The 19770-nt window shown below is 42.3% G+C and overlaps 1 protein-coding gene across 1 annotated transcript in view; it reads left to right on the top strand.

Annotated features, from left to right (window-relative positions):
- Nucleotides 1–303: 303 nt before the first annotated feature.
- The window catches only part of CRACR2A (calcium release activated channel regulator 2A), an 89092-nt gene continuing 69625 nt past the window's right edge, over nucleotides 304–19770 (top strand). The window contains exons 1-2 of the mRNA XM_073314558.2: nucleotides 304–530; nucleotides 18216–18465. Of these exons, the coding sequence (XP_073170659.2) occupies nucleotides 18253–18465 (213 nt within the window). The 5' untranslated portion in view covers nucleotides 304–530; nucleotides 18216–18252. The remainder of the gene's footprint in view (nucleotides 531–18215; nucleotides 18466–19770) is intronic.

Raw genomic sequence — 19770 nt, 5'->3', positions numbered from 1 at the left:
AGGGAAGGGTTTGAGAGGGAAGGCAATGAATATTGGCTTGAGGGTTTCTTTTGGTGGCTCCCCCTTAGGATGGGGGATTTTGCTCCCTCCTTCAAGTTGTTGTGGCTTGACAGAGCTGTCTCATGCTGGAGCGCTGAAGAGCAGTGCATAAAATGAAACCAACCCTGCTGCAAAACCACACACGCTAAAGGGAGGTCTGGGTGTGGGTGCCGTGAGGAAGAAGAGGTAGAACGGGTTAGACGTGCTCCAGTCCCGCCCCCTGACTTCACTGTGTTCTCCTTTCCACCTGATTATGCCACAGATGCCTCAGCAAAGTCTGAGATGTGTTGAGCTGTCTGCTCTCTTCCTCTCTCTTCAGCTACAGCTGGGTGGGAAAGGCCATTTGGGACCTGCACGGCCTCTTTGCATGGGCATCTGTGGACACAGGCCGAGGAGAAGTAACAGCGGACCAGCTGCTGGGTGAAAGTAGCCAGGGGGACTGCAGAGGAAACATCCCCTGGAACAAAGTTGTTTGCAGAAATAAATACCAGGTAACAACTTAAACAAGTGTTCAAGGAAGGGTGCAGTGTCTCAATAAGTAGCTCCTCTTCCTCTCTTCTCAGTGTGTTGCAATGCAGCAGCCAGCATGCTTCCGGTGGTGACTGAATTCTGTGGGGACTGTCTTTTTAGACAGCAGTGTTGTTTAGGCACTGCCCTGTGAAGGATGGCACCACTGCAAGGGGGCCTGGCAGCTGGCTGGCCTGGCATCAAAAGATTCTGCTAGGGGCTAAGGATGAGAGAGTGTTAAACAGGGGCTGTGTGTCATCCAGGAGACTACTATATCAGAGAACTGTGTCTGCGTTTGTGTGCGTGCACACACGTATAAAACACCTGCTCAGGGTTTAAATTGTGTGTGTCTAGTCTGCGTGTTGGGGGGGGAAGGGAGGGTGCTAGAAGTAGAGGAAGAGTTTCCTGTTCACCCCTGACAGGAGGGGAAAATGTTTCTCCCAAACTCCCTGTTCCTTGGCTGTTGTGATGAGAGTTCAGCACGCTGTTTCAATCTACTTAACCACTCTGTGTGTGTGTGTGTCCATCGATTTCACTGTGTGTGTGTGTGTGTGTGTGTGTGTACATATCTCTCTCTATGTGTGTATGTGCATACACATATGTTTCCTAGTCAGGACTCTAATCACCAGACAGTGCTGTCTGACTTTCATATTATGAGGCAATACTATCTAGTGTTTAGAGGAGGACTGGCAGACTTCATTCTGTTCTTGGCTTTGCCGCTGATTCACCATAAAAATGTGCAAAAAGAACAGGAGGACTTGTGGCACCTTAGAGACTAACCAATTTATTTGAGCATAAGCTTTCGTGAGCTACAGCTCACTTCATCGGATGCATGTGGGCGACTCAATTAACCTGTCTGTGCTCCACCTTTCCTGGCTGTAAAACAGTGATACTAATACTGTTGAAAAGTTATGTGAGATACTTGGATGGAAAACGCCATGTAAGAGCAAAATAGCATTATAATGGTCTGCAAAATGCTTTTTGGCGCTTTCTGGATAAAGGGTGTTTTACAAGTGTCTGTACCAACAGCACTGTAACTAATATTGTTATTTAATGGGTTTTATTTATGAGCCAAATGTTTCTGTCATGCTAAGATCCAGATAAATATGGTCCTAGTGAAATCACTATTCTGTGCCTTTCTTTGCTGATTTAGTTTTAGGATTGTGTAGCTGTTTTTCTCTGTGCACCTTCTACTCATGGATGAGACATTAACTTAGATTACAGGCTGTTTACTGTGGTCAGTATAGTGGCTGACCGGCAGAGTACCCAATGTACCCAACAGCAGTGCTAACACTGATGCTTGCAAAAAGGTATTTGTCTAGTCCCCTTAACATTTTGGGGCCAGAGTTGCACTCCTGTATCACTGGTATGGCACTGTCCTAAAGTCAGCTTCCCTTCTGGTTGCCTCAGTCTTTTGAACGGAGCAGATAGTAATTTTGAATGTTTTTCTGATTGTAGAGTCAAGATACAGGAAGACCCCATTTACCATCAAAATATGACATGTTTCTCACTGCAACATCAATAGGAATTTGGCTGCTTAAAATGAAGTTTATATAATTTCTCAGTCCAGTCAGTGATCTGACCCCTCTGTAACTGTCCTTGTCAGTATTTTTAATCTTCAGTGGGTCTTTCATCTAAAGACATACTTTCATCTTTTTGATGAGTTTAACATAATTTTTTTTGTGGTTAACAATGTTATCATCTATATCAGTAGACCGTGCATTACTTTCGCTTTAATAATGGGGCTTGTCCCATTTGAAGTAGATTAAATTATTATGTTCTACAATACAGGTAAACTCCAGCTATTCAAAGGTCTCAGGAGATGTCCAAAACCTCAGATAATGGGAGGTTTGGGTTATTGGGGACTTGCCTTGCTATTTTTTAACTGCAGGCTAGTTAAAGGGTGTAAATTAAATGTCTACCTTCCAAAAACAGCTTAGGATCAAAGCAAAAAACTAAGCAAATAAAAAAAATCACCCTTACGTCAACATTTTAAGAGCAAGGCATCATACAAAGCAGCCCTGCCTGAAAGACCTTACAATCTTGGTAATAATATATGCAAATTGCTGGTAACTGAATAGGTAGTGATATTCGTTGGTGATGGAATAATGGTCATTCACTAGTCTTTCATGTCTGGGTTCACTACTGACTTTAGTCACCAGTGAAAGAAGTATACTGGTCTTGGGCAGAGTCCTCTCCTTTTGTGGCTCTGGGGTGGAGAATCATAGGAAAGAGCAGGACTTAATGCACAATGCAGCACTATCTGCAGACTTTTCTTGTGGCTTATTTTCAGTTTGCAAGGTGAGCGAGCAACTTGCTGAGGGTTTTCTCCGGCTCTTCGCCCTCCCACTCTGGCCCCACTGACATTTTCTCTTACATTTTGCTGAGTGGAGGACTGGTAGCTACATAGAGGAGTGAAGAACATGCTGCTTAGCCAGTCTTCCCCTCCATGTGGTCCCAGTGTAGCTTTTTCCCTGGCACTGCACAGTGGTTGGGGACATCTGACCTTTTTTAAAATTTTGTTTTGATTGTAAAAGCAGCCTAGTTAAACCTGAATAACAGACATAACCAGGGACATCCAATTTCATAACACCGATAATAAGCTAAACTCTTAGGTCCTGTTTTCAGGAAGAATTCATCTTATAACGCCTTGTAAAGAGAAGCAGAGAACGCCATGTGGCTGCTTCATGAACTGAAATATATCAGAGGCTGGCTCCAGAATCTCAAGAACTTAATGTGCCCTCCAATTTGCATGCGTGCCAGGTGGTTGCAGTGGAGCATGCGGTCAGACAAGGTTCTGTTGGAGACAACACAACCTAGTGTGTTGGTGTGAAAAGGGGACAAGATATGGGTGTACTTCTTAAAGGCTTCAGTCAATTCCTTGCAAAGCCCTAGGGACCTTTTTACATCATGTTAATGGAGAAGGACCTCATCAAGATTGGCATGTAGGTGTGGCAAAAAAAAGATGGCAGGATGAATGAATGCGGAATTCTTCTTGAAGGGCCTCGCACCACCTTAAGAAGAAGGGTCTATAAGTCACTAGGGAAGCTCACACCCTGCCCTGCCCTCAGGAGCTGCTAGTGGTTTCATCCAACAACAGACCCAGTGCCATACTGCTTGATTTAACAGCTATGAAGGGCATGAGTCCCACTCATGGTAGCAACTGGAAGGTCCCTCAGTACATAGGTCCAGTGTGAGGAAAAACCGGTTGAAACTCAGCTAGAGATGACAAGGCTATCTCTAGACACAGATCTGCCCCCTTGGAAACAGCCATTCCAGGACAAATCTGATTAATTTTATCCACAAAGAAGTTAGAAAACTCATCACAGTGATTAATATTTGACTATGTTTCCAGGCAACCTCAGCCAGTCCTGGCCAGATTGTACATCACCCAGAACAATCCCCCTGGATGACATTTTGAAAACACTACTTTACTTCCATGACAGGCATGCCCCAGGTTTTTGTAAGCTATCGTCTCCTGCTCATGCTGATTCCAATTACTCTCTCTCCATTACTCTCTTCCCTCATTACTTCTCCATCCAACTCTATTCCTCTCTTCCGCATCAAGTAGCCATTAACCACCACTTTTCTGATTCCCCTGCATCCACCTTCCTTTTTGGTTTTGACACCTGTCTGCCCCTGTTGCTCTATTCAGAACCACCCTCCATTTTCAGTGTGGTCTCAGATGCCACATTGCTATCTTGCCTAATCTTTCAGTCTCCCATCACCTCCCTATCACTGCCTTGTTTGAAATTCAGCCCCAGATCAATTCTCCCACTTGCTAAAATGGCCTCTCACTTGTCCTCTTCTTTATTAAACACTGTTTCCTCTCTGATCTCTCAGCTGAGTTCTCTTTTTGGCCACCGGTACCTCTCCTTCACCATCACCCAACTGCCCTCTGGCCCTCCACCCAGTGCTCCTACAATCTCAGATCAATGTCCACGACTTATCTGTCACTCCCACCGCTCTTTGTCCTGCTGTCTACTCCATAGACCTGGTTGTCAGTTCACTCCAGTCCACTCTTTCCACTGTCAGAATATTCTTCAGCCCTGTGTCCCACCATAAAGTCTGTCCCACCTACTCTAACTTCACTTCATGTGGTGTTGGGCACCTCTGGAGAAAATCCCATATCTTCACAGAGTTTCTCCACTGTAAATCATTCTTTCTTCCTTCATTTTTGCCATCCTCCTGGTCAAGCAACTTCACTTCTCCACCCTAACTGAATCCCACACCTGCAATCCCAGATACTTATTCATGGCCCACTATCTGAAATCCTCTTGGGCTATTATTTAGAATCTTTCTTCATTTTCACTCAGTTTTATAAAGAAGTAAATGATTTGCCCTCTCATGTGTATCTGATGGCACATGGACACGTGTGATGCAACTTCCCCATTCCAGTAACTAGTCAGCTAAATTAATGTTTTCTATTCTCATTATAAGGTTTTTTTCCAGGTGTGAATAATTTTTCATCTTCTGCCCGTCTCCAATGTCATTTTAATGGAAAATTGTGACCAAAAATTCTTTCATGATATTTAAACACCCAAACAAGGCAATGTTGATAAACAAGATCAGAGACAGAGGCCTGAAAATGAAGTGAAGAATTATATACAGTAAGCAAAATTTTTTGATTTTTTTTTAGAAACATCTTGATCATTAGCACTTCCTCAGGAAAAGATGTGAAGATGCACGCATTGCTGAACTCTGACACTTGGGAATACCTCTATTGATCATTTTCCAGAATAAAACTGTAACCATGTTTAATGAACTCGCGTGCCAAGAAGTGCTGAGCTGCTATAAATGTATTACAGACTTCTGTATCAGACAAGAAAATGCAAACTATATGTTAGATAAACTTAAAAGATATTGAGTGATGAGGACTGGGTATTTTAGGAACTGGTACTAGGATATGCAGACTTTCACCACAAGGTTATTCATTTGAATATGGTCCAGATTGGTAGTGAATTAATATTGTTACCATCTGATAGATGTTGTTGCCCCTTGGGCAGTTTAGGGGGCCTTGCTGGGTTGTTTCCATATTGAGGGGAAATTGATAACGAGTCAAGTCTTTCTTGGGTGCAATCCTGCTTACTTACAAAGATGTACAGAAAAGTCCTGTTTCCCCTAAACAGTAGAAACAAACAGGAGGTGGTTTCTTTGTTTCAAAGTCCTCGGCTGCATTCCAGCCAGTTTTGTGCCCCAAAAGAAGCTCTTTCTTTTGGCTTCCAGGGCTACAGTCACCAGTACTTCTCTTTCTTTCTCCTGGCTTTCTGGTCACTTCCTGTTTCTGACACACCCAGACACACCAATCAATGCCCCAGCCCCTGCATTTGCAATCAGGGAAACCTCTCTTATTCTCCCTGAGCTAGTTCTTGCTTGGGCCTTCCCAAATGTCCCAGTGCCTTGGGTGGCTTCTATTACTTCAGCTGTTTTATTCCATAAAGGAGCTTAATTGCGTCTTCCATTTAGCCTGAATGAAAGGTGGATAGCATGCTCGACAACAAGATCTGTGATTGCCCATTGATCAAAATACATGCTTGCTAGTAGCCACCTACACCGGGCAGCACAATATTCAGTGGCAGCTGCAATATGAATAAGGGTTTAGATTGAGTAATTGAGTGTTTCTTAACTACTTACAGCTAGCAGTCCCAGTCCATTTCCTAGTGGTCAGGAGTCAACATCACCCAAGAAAGCCACCAACCCATGATAGTAACCCTGCTATCAGCTTCTTCAGAGACAAGGGTCCAGGTTTTCAGAATTGGTCGGCCCCCATTAAGCCACTGAACTTCAGTCACCAGCTTTTCAAAAGTGCATGGCAACAGATTCATTGTTCTCAGTAGGAGCTGAGCACGTTTAAACAGCTGGCCAATTCAGCTTGGTACCTAAATGGGTGCTGAGCTCTTGTGAAAATCTGGATATAAGGCTTTAATGGTCTGTTGTGACTAAACTCCCTTTTCAGTCCAAGAGGACATCTCTTCAGCTCAGGGATCAATCATATTAGGAAAGAGGACATGTTAATCCTGCTGTTGCACATGTTACACTTGTTCCTTTGACAAACAGAAGCAGTTAGTCTCCCGGGCTGTCAGTCTGGTACCATCTTTAGGACTACATTCACTTTATTCTCTCTCTTTTTTTTTTTTTTGACAAAGCTCTGGTAAAAATAAGTTAGATCTTAATTATGATAATAGACCTAATAGAATGTAAAAGAGAATATGGCAAAAGCTCTGCTAAGAGTTAATTTAAGCGGTTGTCTTGATCTGTCTGACCGAAAGGTGGAGTGATATTTACTTGTCAGTTCTATGAATAACACCATATGCTGACATGCCTGATAAGCGTGTCTCATAGTCACGGAGAAGGAAGTAACTTTTATTTTTGCAAAATTATGACCGTCAATAATCCTGCACTAAGTGGAGGGAGATGAACCAAAAGACTTAAGGTATTTTCCACCTTGTCACGGCCATGACTATATCAGACTGAAATCCTGGCCCCACTGAAGTCAGTAGGACTTTGATGGGGGTGAGGGAAAGGATTCTGCCCCATGTATTCAAAGGAAACAGAGAATGGCAAAAAGTACTGTTGTAAAATGCATTAATATTGGTCCTGATTCTACTGTTGCTTATGCTCATGCAAATAAGGAGTAACTGCAGTGAAGTCAATGAAATTACACAGGTATAAAACTAATGTTATAGAAGAATCAAACTACTTTATGGAATTGCATTTAAAAAGGGACATTCAGCAGAGCAATATCTATATATTATCCTTATATTTCAGTCTTTCCCCTACCAGTACTTTTTTTAAAAAAAAACTTATATATTGGTTTCTTAACTCATTTTCTACTGTCTTTCAGTTTTGCAAACACTGACATCATTTAGCGAGAGAGCCCACACTGTGATTAGACTGAAATTAACGTTATGTTTTTCCTGCACATCAGTGGCTTGTTCAGAGTCTTTCCAGGCACGGGGAGTAAATATGCAGTCATCATTAAAGAGTGGGCATGTATTTTATTTCATTACATAGGCCCAGGTTATTCCATCAAGCCACCACACTGGGTAAATCTGGTGTGGGGCTGCACTGCTGTCGTGGATCTTACCCCATTGTAGACACTGCAGAAGGGTCAGCAAGCATTCCCCTATGCAGCTAGTCATGATAGCAACTCTTATCTAATCCAGGGTGAGAATGGATAAGCTCCAGGCATATAAACCAATACACTTTAACACATGTGCAGGCCAGAGCAAATGTGCCTCTTCCCTAGAGCATGTAAATAATCCCCCTCCTCCTTTCCCAGGGCAGGAAGATGTATTCAATTCTGGTCCCCAGAAGTAGCAGTGAGGTGAACTGGGCCTTGTCCCATTCTCTTCATTCACAGGTCAGCCTGCTATGGAACCTGTGGAGCATAGAGGGGAATAGCAAAGGGCATTTTGTGGACCCTCCTCCAGAACTAGTTTATGGCCTTTGACCAGTTATCTCATGGAGAGGGAATTTAGAATTATATTTCCACTTGCAAACAGTGACGAATTAACTGCCCATTCAAAATCCATAGTGATACATTACTAGTTCCTTGTGATACCAGGATATGTTTCTGCAGGTATGACCAGGAACCAGAAGCACACACAACCTGCTAATCAAATACAGATAAGTGGATCTGTGTGTATACATTTCCCATGCTTTGTTTGGAATAGCCAAGCCACACAGAACAAACTGTGTTGAGGGTTTTTTTATACCTCATATTCCTGCATGAAGATGACAGTAAAGATACATGGTGTATTGTATAAAAAGAAAACAACTGTAACAAATGGAGGATATAATCTACCCTAGGTTTGCCAATTTCGGTTGGCCCCATTCCTCGAGGTTTCATCACATGACATAATCTTTAATTAATCTTTAATTTCTGGAGACTCCAGGACGATCCTGGAGGGTTGGCAATCCTAATCTACACTCAGCTGGGCGCACGCTTCCCAGCTTAAGCACACACACACACACACACTAGCTGTATTTAAGCTAGTCCTTAAAAGTAGCCGTGTAGCAGGTGGGTAGCAAGGGTGGCGGCTCAGACTGGCCACCTGAGTACAAACCCATCCAGACCACAGGTACGTACTCAGCCCAGTACCTCTGCTACAACGTGTGCTACCCCCAGCTACAGTGCTATTTTTAGCACAGTAGCTTGAGCAAAGCCAGCAGTGTCTGTCTGTCTTTCTGTGCTGGGAAGTGCACTCCCAGCAGCATTGTAAACGTATCCTAGGGTATGTATACACTGCAGTGTAAACCCAGGGTTAAAACTCAGGCTCTATCCTAACCCCTCTTCTGTCTAGACATGAGTTGCTCTAACCCAGGGCTTGGACCCAGGGTCCCAGGGTCTTCACAGGGTTAGAGGGGCCGAGCCTGAGTCAAGCTAGGGACCCAAGGTTACAAGCCCTATTGCTTTGCAGTATAGACATAGCCCTACCACACTTACGCTCTGGGAGTCTGCCAGAAGTATTCCACAGCCCCATGGGTGGACTTTCTTTGTCCTCTGGACAGTCAAGTTTGGTGGACAGTCAAGTTTTCCCACAGTGCACCACAAACAAAGGGCTAGAGCAGTCACATTTTGGGAAGGTGCTAGGAAGTCTGGGTTATGGGGGGTTTGGACCTGGATTGGTATAATGCAGTACAGATACTGGAGCCCCAGGCTGGGACACAGGTTTCAAAAATTCTTAACCTGGGCTTATACGTAAGTGTAGACGTTCAAGCCCTAGGTTAACAAACCCAGGGTCTGATACCTCAAGTTCTACTAACCCTGGGCTTACATTTCATTGTAGACATACCCTTAGAGGTCTAATCCTCACTCATGTAGTCCTTTCTAGTATAATCTGTTCCACTTACTTCAGTGGGGTGACTTGCATGAGAAAGATCACTTCCAAGAGCAAAAGTATGGAGAATCAGGCTCTTTATTGCAGCTACTCCAAACATAAGGAAACCGAAGAGTGAAATATCTCAGTACTTACAGTTGAAGTACCAAATAACCTGAGAAATGCTTGTAACAGGTCACAGACTGACACAATTAATGTCCATGGATCAGCGCCACAGATGTAGTAAATTGGCTTAGCTCCACTGAAGTCTATGATAGGGCAGGCAGATACATTTCATTGAAAATTTTTATTATTAAAATGGATTTTGACCAAAATGAAAAATTAATTTTCATGAAAACTTTCTTTAGGTGGAATTTTTTTCAGTTTTTTCAATGAAAAAATAAAAACTAAAACCATTTTGAATTTAAAAAAACTGAAACATCATTTTTTAATTTTCAAACACCTAAAATTTGTTGGTTCCTGGATTTCGTTAAAAACTTCAAAAAATCTGTGGAAACCTTTGGGAAAAAAACAAGTGTTCACAATTTTTCTTGAAAAATAATTGGCATTTCATTCATCCAGGTCTAGTCCATGGAGCTATGCCAATTTTCATCAGCTGAAGATCACCCAGTATGTCAAATCATTCTGAAATCAGTATGGAAATAATTTAAAAGTTTTTTTTGAAGTCTTCTACTTTATCTAAATCTTTGCTAATAACTGTTTAAATCAGAGATAATCTATTACTAAAGCAAAGTTTCAGTAACATACCGTACTGATCAATGTGATCCAGTCTATTCCAGTCAAGGGATAAACTGAATGTTATATCTTTCACTAATGTGACACCACATTCTGAGGATTCACATTCGCCTTCACAGTTTGGCACAGTGAAACATAAACACAGTCTGAAATTAAATTAAGACAGCTGGATATTGGCTTCACTTTGCTTGGAAGTCTGCTCTGCTGTTGTCTTGATCTTCTGGCCCTATTTGCATGGTGTTCCTTGTGATCACTGGCTTTATGTCTTTGAAAGAACATTTTCTGTTTTGAAAAGATGTTAATGAAAGGAATAATGCTTTACCTGATAATGTCACCACGGTTAGTGCACCAGCATTTATAAAAACAAACCTAGTTGCAAGTAGTGGCTGACAGTCATTTCCATCTGATGGCTCTTTGGTGGCATGTTTGAAATGAGTTGGGTGGTTCTTGGTTTTGCTCTCCGTGGGCATATAATCACAACCCATAAACTACCACCACGGCTAGCACGCTTGTTAGCTCTCTCAATGGAAAAGCCACGCATTAAAGGGTCATGGAGACTGAACTACCCTTTCATTCCTATACTTCTGTACAAACCACCCAGAGTCCTGGGTATTTACTCATGGGCGCTGAAGTATGCATTGCCACAACTTCTGTGCTACAGCACCCTGGCTATCTCGGATACATATACTTAAGCTTCAATCACATCCTGTGATTTCAATGCACACATAGCCCTTGTCATAAATATAAAGGGAAGGGTAACCACCTTTCTGTATACAGTGCTATAAAATCCCTCCTGGCCAGAGGCAAAACCCTTTCACCTGTAAAGGGTTAAGAAGCTAAGGTAATCTCGCTGGCACCTGACCCAAAATGACTAATGAGGGGACAAGATACTTTCAAATCTGGAGGGGGGGGGGAAAGGTTTTTGTCTGTCTGTGTGATACCTTTGTCTCTTGGAACAGATCAAGGATACAAGCCCTTCAACTCCTGTAAAGTTAATAAGTAATCTAGCTAGAAAATGCATTCGGTTTTCTTTGTTTTGGCTTGTAAATTCGCTGTGCTGGAGGGAATGTGTATTCCTGTTTTTGTGTCTTTTTGTAACTTAAGGTTTTGCCTAGAGGGAATCTCTATGCTTTGACTCTGACTGCCTGTAAGATTATTTTCCAGTCTGATTTTACAGAGTTGTTCTCTTATCTTTTTTTTGTTCTTCTAATAAAGTTCTGATTTTTAAGAATCTGACTGGGTTTTTTGGGTCTTAAAAATCCAAGGGGTTTGTGCTCATCTTGTTTATTTTAAAGGAAAGGGGGTGTAAGGGCTTGGGGGGAATATTTTGGGGAAATAGGAACTCCAAGTGGTCCTTTCCCTGTTCTTTGTCTAAAACACTTGGTGATGGCAGCGTTTTACCTAATCCAAGGGCAAAGACTTTGTGCCTTGGGGAAGTTTTAACCTAAGCTGGTAGAAATAAGCTTAGGGGGTCTTTCATGCGGGTCCCCACATCTGTACCCTAGAGTTCAGGGTGGGGAAGGAACCTTGACAGCCCTAGAGATGGTTACCCTCCATGCCAGGGACGAAGCATATTGGTGAGCAGTATCAGAAACTAGCACTGATGCTCTCCATGCCATACATATCCCGTGCGTAAACAGAAGATATTGGTCTCCCAGTCTGCTGATCTGGCATATTCAACACTTTATATGTTACGATATAAGGGGGATATGTTGCTTAATCTCTGTAATAGAGGCATAGTATTGAGAGAGGGAAATAAAGAAAAAAATCTGTTTTTTTGCTATTCAGGTTGTTTATATTCTAAGTGAATCCTTTAGATCAGTGATACAGACTGAGGCTCACACAAGTGGCTCTTTAATGTGTCTCCTGAGGTTCTCTGCAGCACATGGCATTAAAACACTGTGTGATTTAATTATTAACCAATCTAAGTTATTAACCAATTTGGATGTTTTTACTCTGTTATTAGCCAATTGTAACTGATAAAATAATAATTCTTGGTCAATCATTTTGCTGTGAGAATAGTATACATATATACACACTAAATATTTCTCCTGTCTTACTGTTTAAATATGAATATATAGTACTGTAGTAAATGAAACAAAGGATTCATACTAGTGTGGCTATTTTTGGGTAATGATTTGGCTTCTGAACTGCGGAGGTCTGAGCATCACAGCTTTAGAGTTCCTGGCCTTATTTGTTCAGAGATACTGTGCACCCACAACTCCCATGAATTGCAGTGAGATCAGTGAAAACTAAATTAAGATTGGATATTGTTCTAAAAGATACACTCAAACTAAAACAGGAGTTATCAGCTTGTGTGAATGAAAGCAGCGTTGCCAGCTCTTACAATTTTATTACACGTCTTGCGACATCGGGAAGGGTTTTTTTGAGCACTACCTGCTGTAATGAAGAGATTACATGAGAAACTCAGCTTTCATTTAAAAAAAAAAGTGGGGTTTAGGCATCCTAGTTTCAGAGAAAAAACTTTAAAGTGTGACCCGTGTGAACCATAAAGACTCAGAAACCAGAAGGCCAATAAGTAAAAAGAACTCTGCATTTATTATTTTTAAAAATCCCATGATTTCTGAGGCAGCCTCGTGATTTTTGAATGCTTAGATTTAGGAATACTGTGAAATTCTTGGGCCTGCATTATGCATGAGGTCAGACTAAATGATCCCTTCTGGCCTTAAACACTATGGATTTCAGCTCTGGGTGTTCAGCACTTTTGAAAACTAGTCCCTAAATGTCTCAGGATTCAGCAGCTTGTGAGAAACCTCAGTCGGTGTATTCAATGGAGCTAAGCCAGCTGATGATATTTACACCAGTTGATGTTGTACCCGTTTATATGTAGCTCCACATTTGCTGCAGGGTTGGAGTGGAAAGTCAGGTCTGTGCTGAACTATTGAAGTCAGGGAGGGAGACAACCTGAATTTGTAAGTAGCCAATTAGTTTTCTTTAACGGATGGATGCTTGGATGGACCCATTTTTATTATTTAGAAGTGACCTTGGACTAATTAAATTATCCATCCAATAGCATGCAGCAAACTACAATTTTTCATCTTGGCTTGTATCGGTGTTTGCAAGGTATCAGCAAACTATAGGAATTCAGATGAACAGGACCAGATGTGAAGGCAGCTCTATATATCACGGGATTTAATGCAGCCTCTAATTTCATTTTCTGCTGGCTGGCTTGGAGAAGCCACGTGACTTTCGCTTGCTACATAGCTAGTGTACATGATAGTTGTGGAAGGTGGGGCTCCAGTGATGCAAATCATTTTGTTTTATGGTGCAGGCATATTTTGAAAGTAAGGTGGAGTGTTTTTAAATCATCAGTTCTCCTGTGCCAAAAGGTAAATATTATTATTAAACAATGAATGGCATCTTTTTATTGCATCAGTGCTTTACCTGTGCCCATATTTCTATTGCTTCACATACCATTGACGATTAAGCTTTATTAAAGTATTCTCCTTTTAGAATGAGTCTAAAGAACATTATAAAAACCACAGGAATTGAAGCTTTTTGCTGTGGTGCTCAGCTTGGACTATTTCTGCAATTGTGGCTCTGAGAAATCATTACAGTTCATAGTCAAGGACAGTTTGTTTAGATCTATATCCCATGGACCTGACTGGGATCTCATTTAGACCAGTTTTACACAAGTGTAGCTCTACTTACTTTTGTGGCGTTACATCCGATCTACATCAAGGTTACCGAGAGGAGAATTTGAACCCAGCAGACCTAAATTTGATCTCTCTTACACTGGCATAAATCCAGAATAGCTCCATTAAAGCCCATGGAGTTTCAGCAGTGTAAAATCAGTGTGAGAGGCCAATCAGGGCCAGAGTCTATACATGATATACTATTACATTTTCATTTCTTGGCGATTGCAGCTCCCTTCACTATCACTTCTCCAAATCCTAGGTCTTCAGACTTCAGCGTGTGCAAAACTCCGCTGCCTTCCTTCTCACAGAAGGAAACAGAACCGCATCACTCTTCCAACAACTCTACCAGTCCATTTCAGGATCAAGTTAAAAAAAACCCCTCCCTGGACTTCTACAATATACCCTATGAGCCTTGGTTTTCTCTACTCCCCACTCCCTCTGCTCATTTATCAGTGGCCCTTTGTGTAATCTTGCCTCTCGGTATTATTATTATTTATTATTTGTATTACCATAATGCCAAAAATGGCAACGTAGTGCCGGTATTAGTGTAGTACCAGTGTTACCGTAATGCCCAGTCATGGGCTAGGGCCCCATTGTGCTAGGCACTGGATGAACATAGAACAAAAAGACCAAAGGCCTTACTGGTGCAAGATCCTTGTCTTCTGCAGCTTTTACCTTTATGTGTTGTGTTGTCGTGTCTTCTGCTTCTTAAAGAAACAACACACGGGTACAATGGAGTCCAAATAAACACGTTTACTAACCAAATACAATAGGTGTGACTGAGTAACTCACACACAGTGCTGCTTTGGCAGGGTTCTGGTTACAGTAGAACCTCAGAGTTAAGAACACCTCAGGGATGGAGGTTGCTCGGAACACTGAAATGTTTGTAACTCTGAACAAAGTGTTATGGTTGTTCTTTCAAAAGTTTACAACTGAACATTGATTTAATACAGCTTTGAAACTTTAGTATTCAGAAGGAAAATGCTGCTTTTAAAAATGAAACAAGCACTGAAAGTTTCCTTACCTTGTCAAATCTTTTTTTTAAACTTTCCCTTTATTTTTTTTAGTAGTTTATGTTTAACACAGTACTGTATTTGCTTTTTTCTGCTGCCTGATTGCGTACTTCCAGTTCCAAACAAGGTGAGTAGTTGTCTGGTCAGTTCGTAACTCTGGTTTTTTAACTCTGAGGTTCTAATGTACTTCTGAAACATAGAAGACAGTTAGCACCGCGAGAGGGCTCACAAACTATTGAAAGGAATACCACCTCATTTTTACAGGCTATGTCAGGGGAGGGCAAACTATGGCCCATGGGCTGGATCTGGTCCATCAAGCTTTCAGTCTGGCCCACAGGATTGCCAGTCCCATGGTGCAGCAGGGCTAAGGCAGATTCCCTGCCTGCCCTTGCCCCGCGCCGCTCCCAAAAGTGGCTGGCACCACGTCCCTGCGGCCTCTGGGGAAAGGCAGGGGCAGAGGGCTCCATGCGCTGCCCTCGGCTGCAGGCATCGCCCCCCAACAGCTCCCATTGGCCAGGAACAGGGAACCATGGTCAATGGGAGCTTCGGGGTGGTACCCACAGGCAAGGGCAGCACATGGCAGAGGCGCCTGCTCCACCCCACACCCAGGAGCCACTGTCGGACATGCTGGCCGCTTCTGGGAGCAGCGCAGGGCCAGGGCAGGCAGGGAGCCTGCCTTAGCCCCACTGCATGCTGCTGCCACCCCAGAGCCGCTCGAGGTAAGCAGCAGTGGCCTGGAGCCTGCACCCCACACCCCAGCCCCCTGTCTTGAGCCTCCTGCCACACCCTACACTCCTCCTGCACCCTAACCCCTTGCCCTGAGCCCCTTCCTGCACACTGTACCCCTCCTGCACCCCAACCCCTTGTCCTGAGCCCCTTCCTGCACACCACACCCCTCCTGCACCCCAACCCCTTGCCCTGAGCCCCTTCTTGCACACCGCACCCCTCCCACACCCCGCACTCCCTCCCGCACCCCAACTCCCCGTCCCAGCCCTACATTCATAGCCCTGCATGCAATTTCTCCACCCAGATGGGGATTTCAGGCCAAAAAGTTTGCCCACCCCTGGGCTATATGCATTCTCAGGAATTGACCTCTGCATTTGTAAAGCTCCTATTGCTGTAATATCTAGGCTTTGTTACATTCTTTGAACTCAAAGTGAGCTCTGTTATGACAAATAGTTTCCCAATAGGGGACATTATCATGTGATTACATCTAGAAAATTAGACAGCTCTGCTCTCAGGAAGTGCTTGATGGGAGAGGACCGTCCCTGTGGAGAGAAGACACAGTCTGGATGTTACACTGTCTCAGCTTTGTCTCTTTTTATGCTTGAACACTGAACAAGTTCTCTCCAAAGTGAGACCAAACTCTTCCTCTCAGACCCTGTTTTAGCCACCAGTTACTGTCTTGCAGAAGAACCTCGCTGGGTCTTCTTCCACTCTGTCCCTTGGGGACTGTCTCAGGAAAAAGTTTAGTTTTGGGGAGTGTCCTGAATGTGGTATAACTCAGGCTCATTCTGTCTCTCTTGGTAGGGTGGGTCATAGCCTGGAGCCTTGTGTGTAGAAAACATTGATTTTGGCTGCTGAGAGTTTGAGGCAGGGTTCTGTCAGCTCTAATGTCCTAGGGGGTTTGAAGCTGCCCCAGCAGGTAACAGAGAAGTTGTTTCCAAGATTGTGCCAGCATAGGCCATTAAGGGCCTTAGAAACTAGATTTTTCAAGGGTACTCAAGTGCCTAAATATTTTAAAACGCACCTGAATAGGTTAGGCACTTAAGTCCTAGGCCAGATTGAAACCAGTATGAGTTAGGCACTCAATCTGCTTAGACACGTTTGAAAATCCCATTAGGCACCTATCTGCAATTTTTAGGTGCCTAAATACCTTGGTAAATCTGGCCCTTAGTGATCAGGACAAATATTCCAGAACTGGAACTAAACGGGTAGCCAGTGCAGGCTGACAAGCATATATGTTACATGCTCTCTTTGACCTGTTCCACTAAGGCTATATCTACACTACACAGCTTGTCGTGACATGGCTGTGTTGCTACAGCAGTGCCGCTAAAAGTCATACTGTGCAGCCGCTGTTTGTCGGCTCTCCTGCCGACAAAAAAACTTCCACTCCCAACGAGCGGCGTTTGCTGCCAACAAAGCGCTATTCGCACTGGCGCTTGCCGTTAGCAAAACTTTTGTCTTTCGGGGCGGAGGGGAATTTAACACAGCTGAAAGACAAAAGTTTTGTCGCTCAATTGCCCGTGTAGACATAGCCTTAGGAGTCAGGCACTGTGGAATGGAGAAGCTGCAGTTTTTCTTGGATTTCACTTTCAATCCCAAGTACAGCCCACTGTTATACTTCACTGGAATAGAAGAAGGGAACTGATGCCCCTCTCATTCACGCTAGTTTTACATTGGAGTAATTGCATTGAATTCAATGAAGTTTCTCCTGATTTATACCAGTGTGTGATCAGACCTATTCTCTTTAAGAGACCAAAATATGGAAAGAAACTTCACATGAAGGAACTCAAACTGTGTCTGAGCCCATAGGCATAAAGTTTTTTAAAAAATCTTGTCTTTTGCAAATCCTCTTCTCTTTGCGCTGATGCTCTGTGTAGCATAATTTAAATTGGTGTAGATAGAAAAAGAAAAAGAAAATCCAATGTTGTTTATATCAGACCACTCAGAATAAATTAAGATAAAAACCATATATCTCCAGACTTTTGATTAAGAATATTTTCTTATGGGTAGCGTAAGATATACTTTCCCAAACGCTGCTGGGAAAAGGGCTTGGGTACTATTCAAAATATCAACTCAAAACATGCCAAGAAAATTGACTGTATAATTGTTCTTATGGTTCCAGTGAATATTCGAAAACACATGCTGTAAGGGGCAGCCTAAATAGACATTTCAAAATTCCATATGTCCATTTTCTTGTTCTCTCTCAGCTCCATTTATTTCCTTTAAAAAAACTGACTCATCGATTTCCATCAGTCTTCGTTATTTTGCATAAGAATATGCCATATTCCAAAAGCTTAAGGGACTGCACACAAACTATGAGTCTTGGCAGTCGATAATTAAGCAGAAAGAATGCCAAGTGAGTACTTGTAGTGACTATAAATTGTTCTTTTCCTTTTTTTTAATTTGCCCATACTTTGTATTTTCTTGTTGTTCACATGAATTAGTTGTCTATATTGCTCATTAGACGGGCTGATTTTGTATTGAGATTCCTTTCAGTCGTAGATCTTTTTCCCTTCCTCGTTCACCATTTTCCGTGTGCTCTAGTGTGGTCTATTAATGGAATAGATCATGGTAGGCATTTTCAAAAAGCTTTTTTCTTCTCCTAGGCTTCAGTGGCTAATTAAAGAGGTCGTTGCTAAGAGATGATGGAAAGCATCATTGAGAGGCTCTGATGTGCTCTTTCTTACCTTCAGCATACAGGTTTTGGACCAGAGTCTGGGAGTAAATGGGATGGCAGCGTCCCAGAATACTTCTGTGACCAGACCTGTGACAACGGACAGAATAAAAGGGGACTGTGCCAGTCCTGGGCCACTAGGAGATACAGAGTGGAGCAGGACAGAACAGGACCTTGGGCAACAACTAGCCATGTTGGGGAAAGCACACGAGTTCTTTCAGATCTGTGATGTGGAGGGCAAAGGCTTCATCGCTCGGCGTGACATGCAGGTAAAGCAAAATTGGTGAAATGATGCAGTACAATAGTTTTACCATATACAAACCAACACGTAAAATGGAAGCTCAAAGCAAATGTACAATTTATAAAACGCAAATCAATTGATTTTCCTTTTCACTTTAACTGGAGTAACTCCACTGACTTCATTGGGGGTTACTCCTGATTTACAGCAGAATCAGAAATGTGTTTAGTTCATCTATTTTCTCTTACATATTTTGTCAACAAATGCCATTCCAAGCCATTCATCCTCTTTCCCCAACCAGTAAAATGGTACAAAAACTCAGTCGGAACATATTTCTAAATACACTTATGCAAACAAAAGTGTACTCTATGTTATTTTGATATGTTCACATTGTGCTTATTAAATCAATGTTTTGTGGAAATAATTTTAAAATGTAAGGGGCCTAATTCTGATCCCATTGAATTCAATGGCAAAATGCCATTGATGCTATGGAGAACAGGATCAGGACCATGCTGTGAAAATGTGCAGAGGGATATTCTATCATGTATGTTGTGGAAAACAACAACAACCCACTCTGAGCTAGTCATGTTTTACATGCAGAGCACTCCTTGGGTGTATTCATTAATTTTTTACTTCAGTGCTAATGGATTAAATAGAATTTAGGAGCAGTAGCAAAGTAGTGACAGTGGAAATGTCTTAAATACAATTTTTGGAGGATTTAATACCTTCACATACAAAGCTGCTTAGTGTAATAGTCAAAAGTGCCCAACACATTGAGAATTACCCATTCTGAAAAAACAAATCAATGCTCAGGTTATTGCCAGTTGCAGGTTTTCTGTTGTGTGTATTTATGGATTTTTTCAAGTTACTTGTTTAAAAAAAATGTTAGAATAAACATTTACTGTTGGTTGTAGTGCTTACTACACTGTGTAGTCCCACTGAAGTAATTGAAATCACAGTAGTAAGTGTGTTATTCCTGGTAGTAAATGTTTGAACATTTGGACCATTAGGCATCTTCCTGGATCACCATTTTGTTTTATTTATGTATATGGATTAAAATGGTAAAAAGAAAGTAGGATTTAATTTTTAATACAAGAGAACCCTCACATATTTTCAAACTTTAATGTCTGTTGCTACAGAGAGGGTAACAGATATTTATTCCCATTCAGGTCTGAGTTCTACACTTACAGAGGAAATGTAACTCTATTTGCTGTGAGCTTCTGAGAAGGGTGTTAGAGAACTTCTTTGAGTTGCAAAGAGAAGAACGTAATTTTGTCTTTGATTTCACAACATGAAACAGCTCTTTCAGGAGCTGTTTAGCATGCATGATGAGCTT

Source organism: Lepidochelys kempii, chromosome 1 (genome assembly GCF_965140285.1).
Source record: "Lepidochelys kempii isolate rLepKem1 chromosome 1, rLepKem1.hap1, whole genome shotgun sequence".
In the NCBI taxonomy this organism is placed as follows: Eukaryota; Metazoa; Chordata; order Testudines; family Cheloniidae; genus Lepidochelys; species Lepidochelys kempii.
This window is presented reverse-complemented; position numbering and strand designations above follow the sequence as displayed.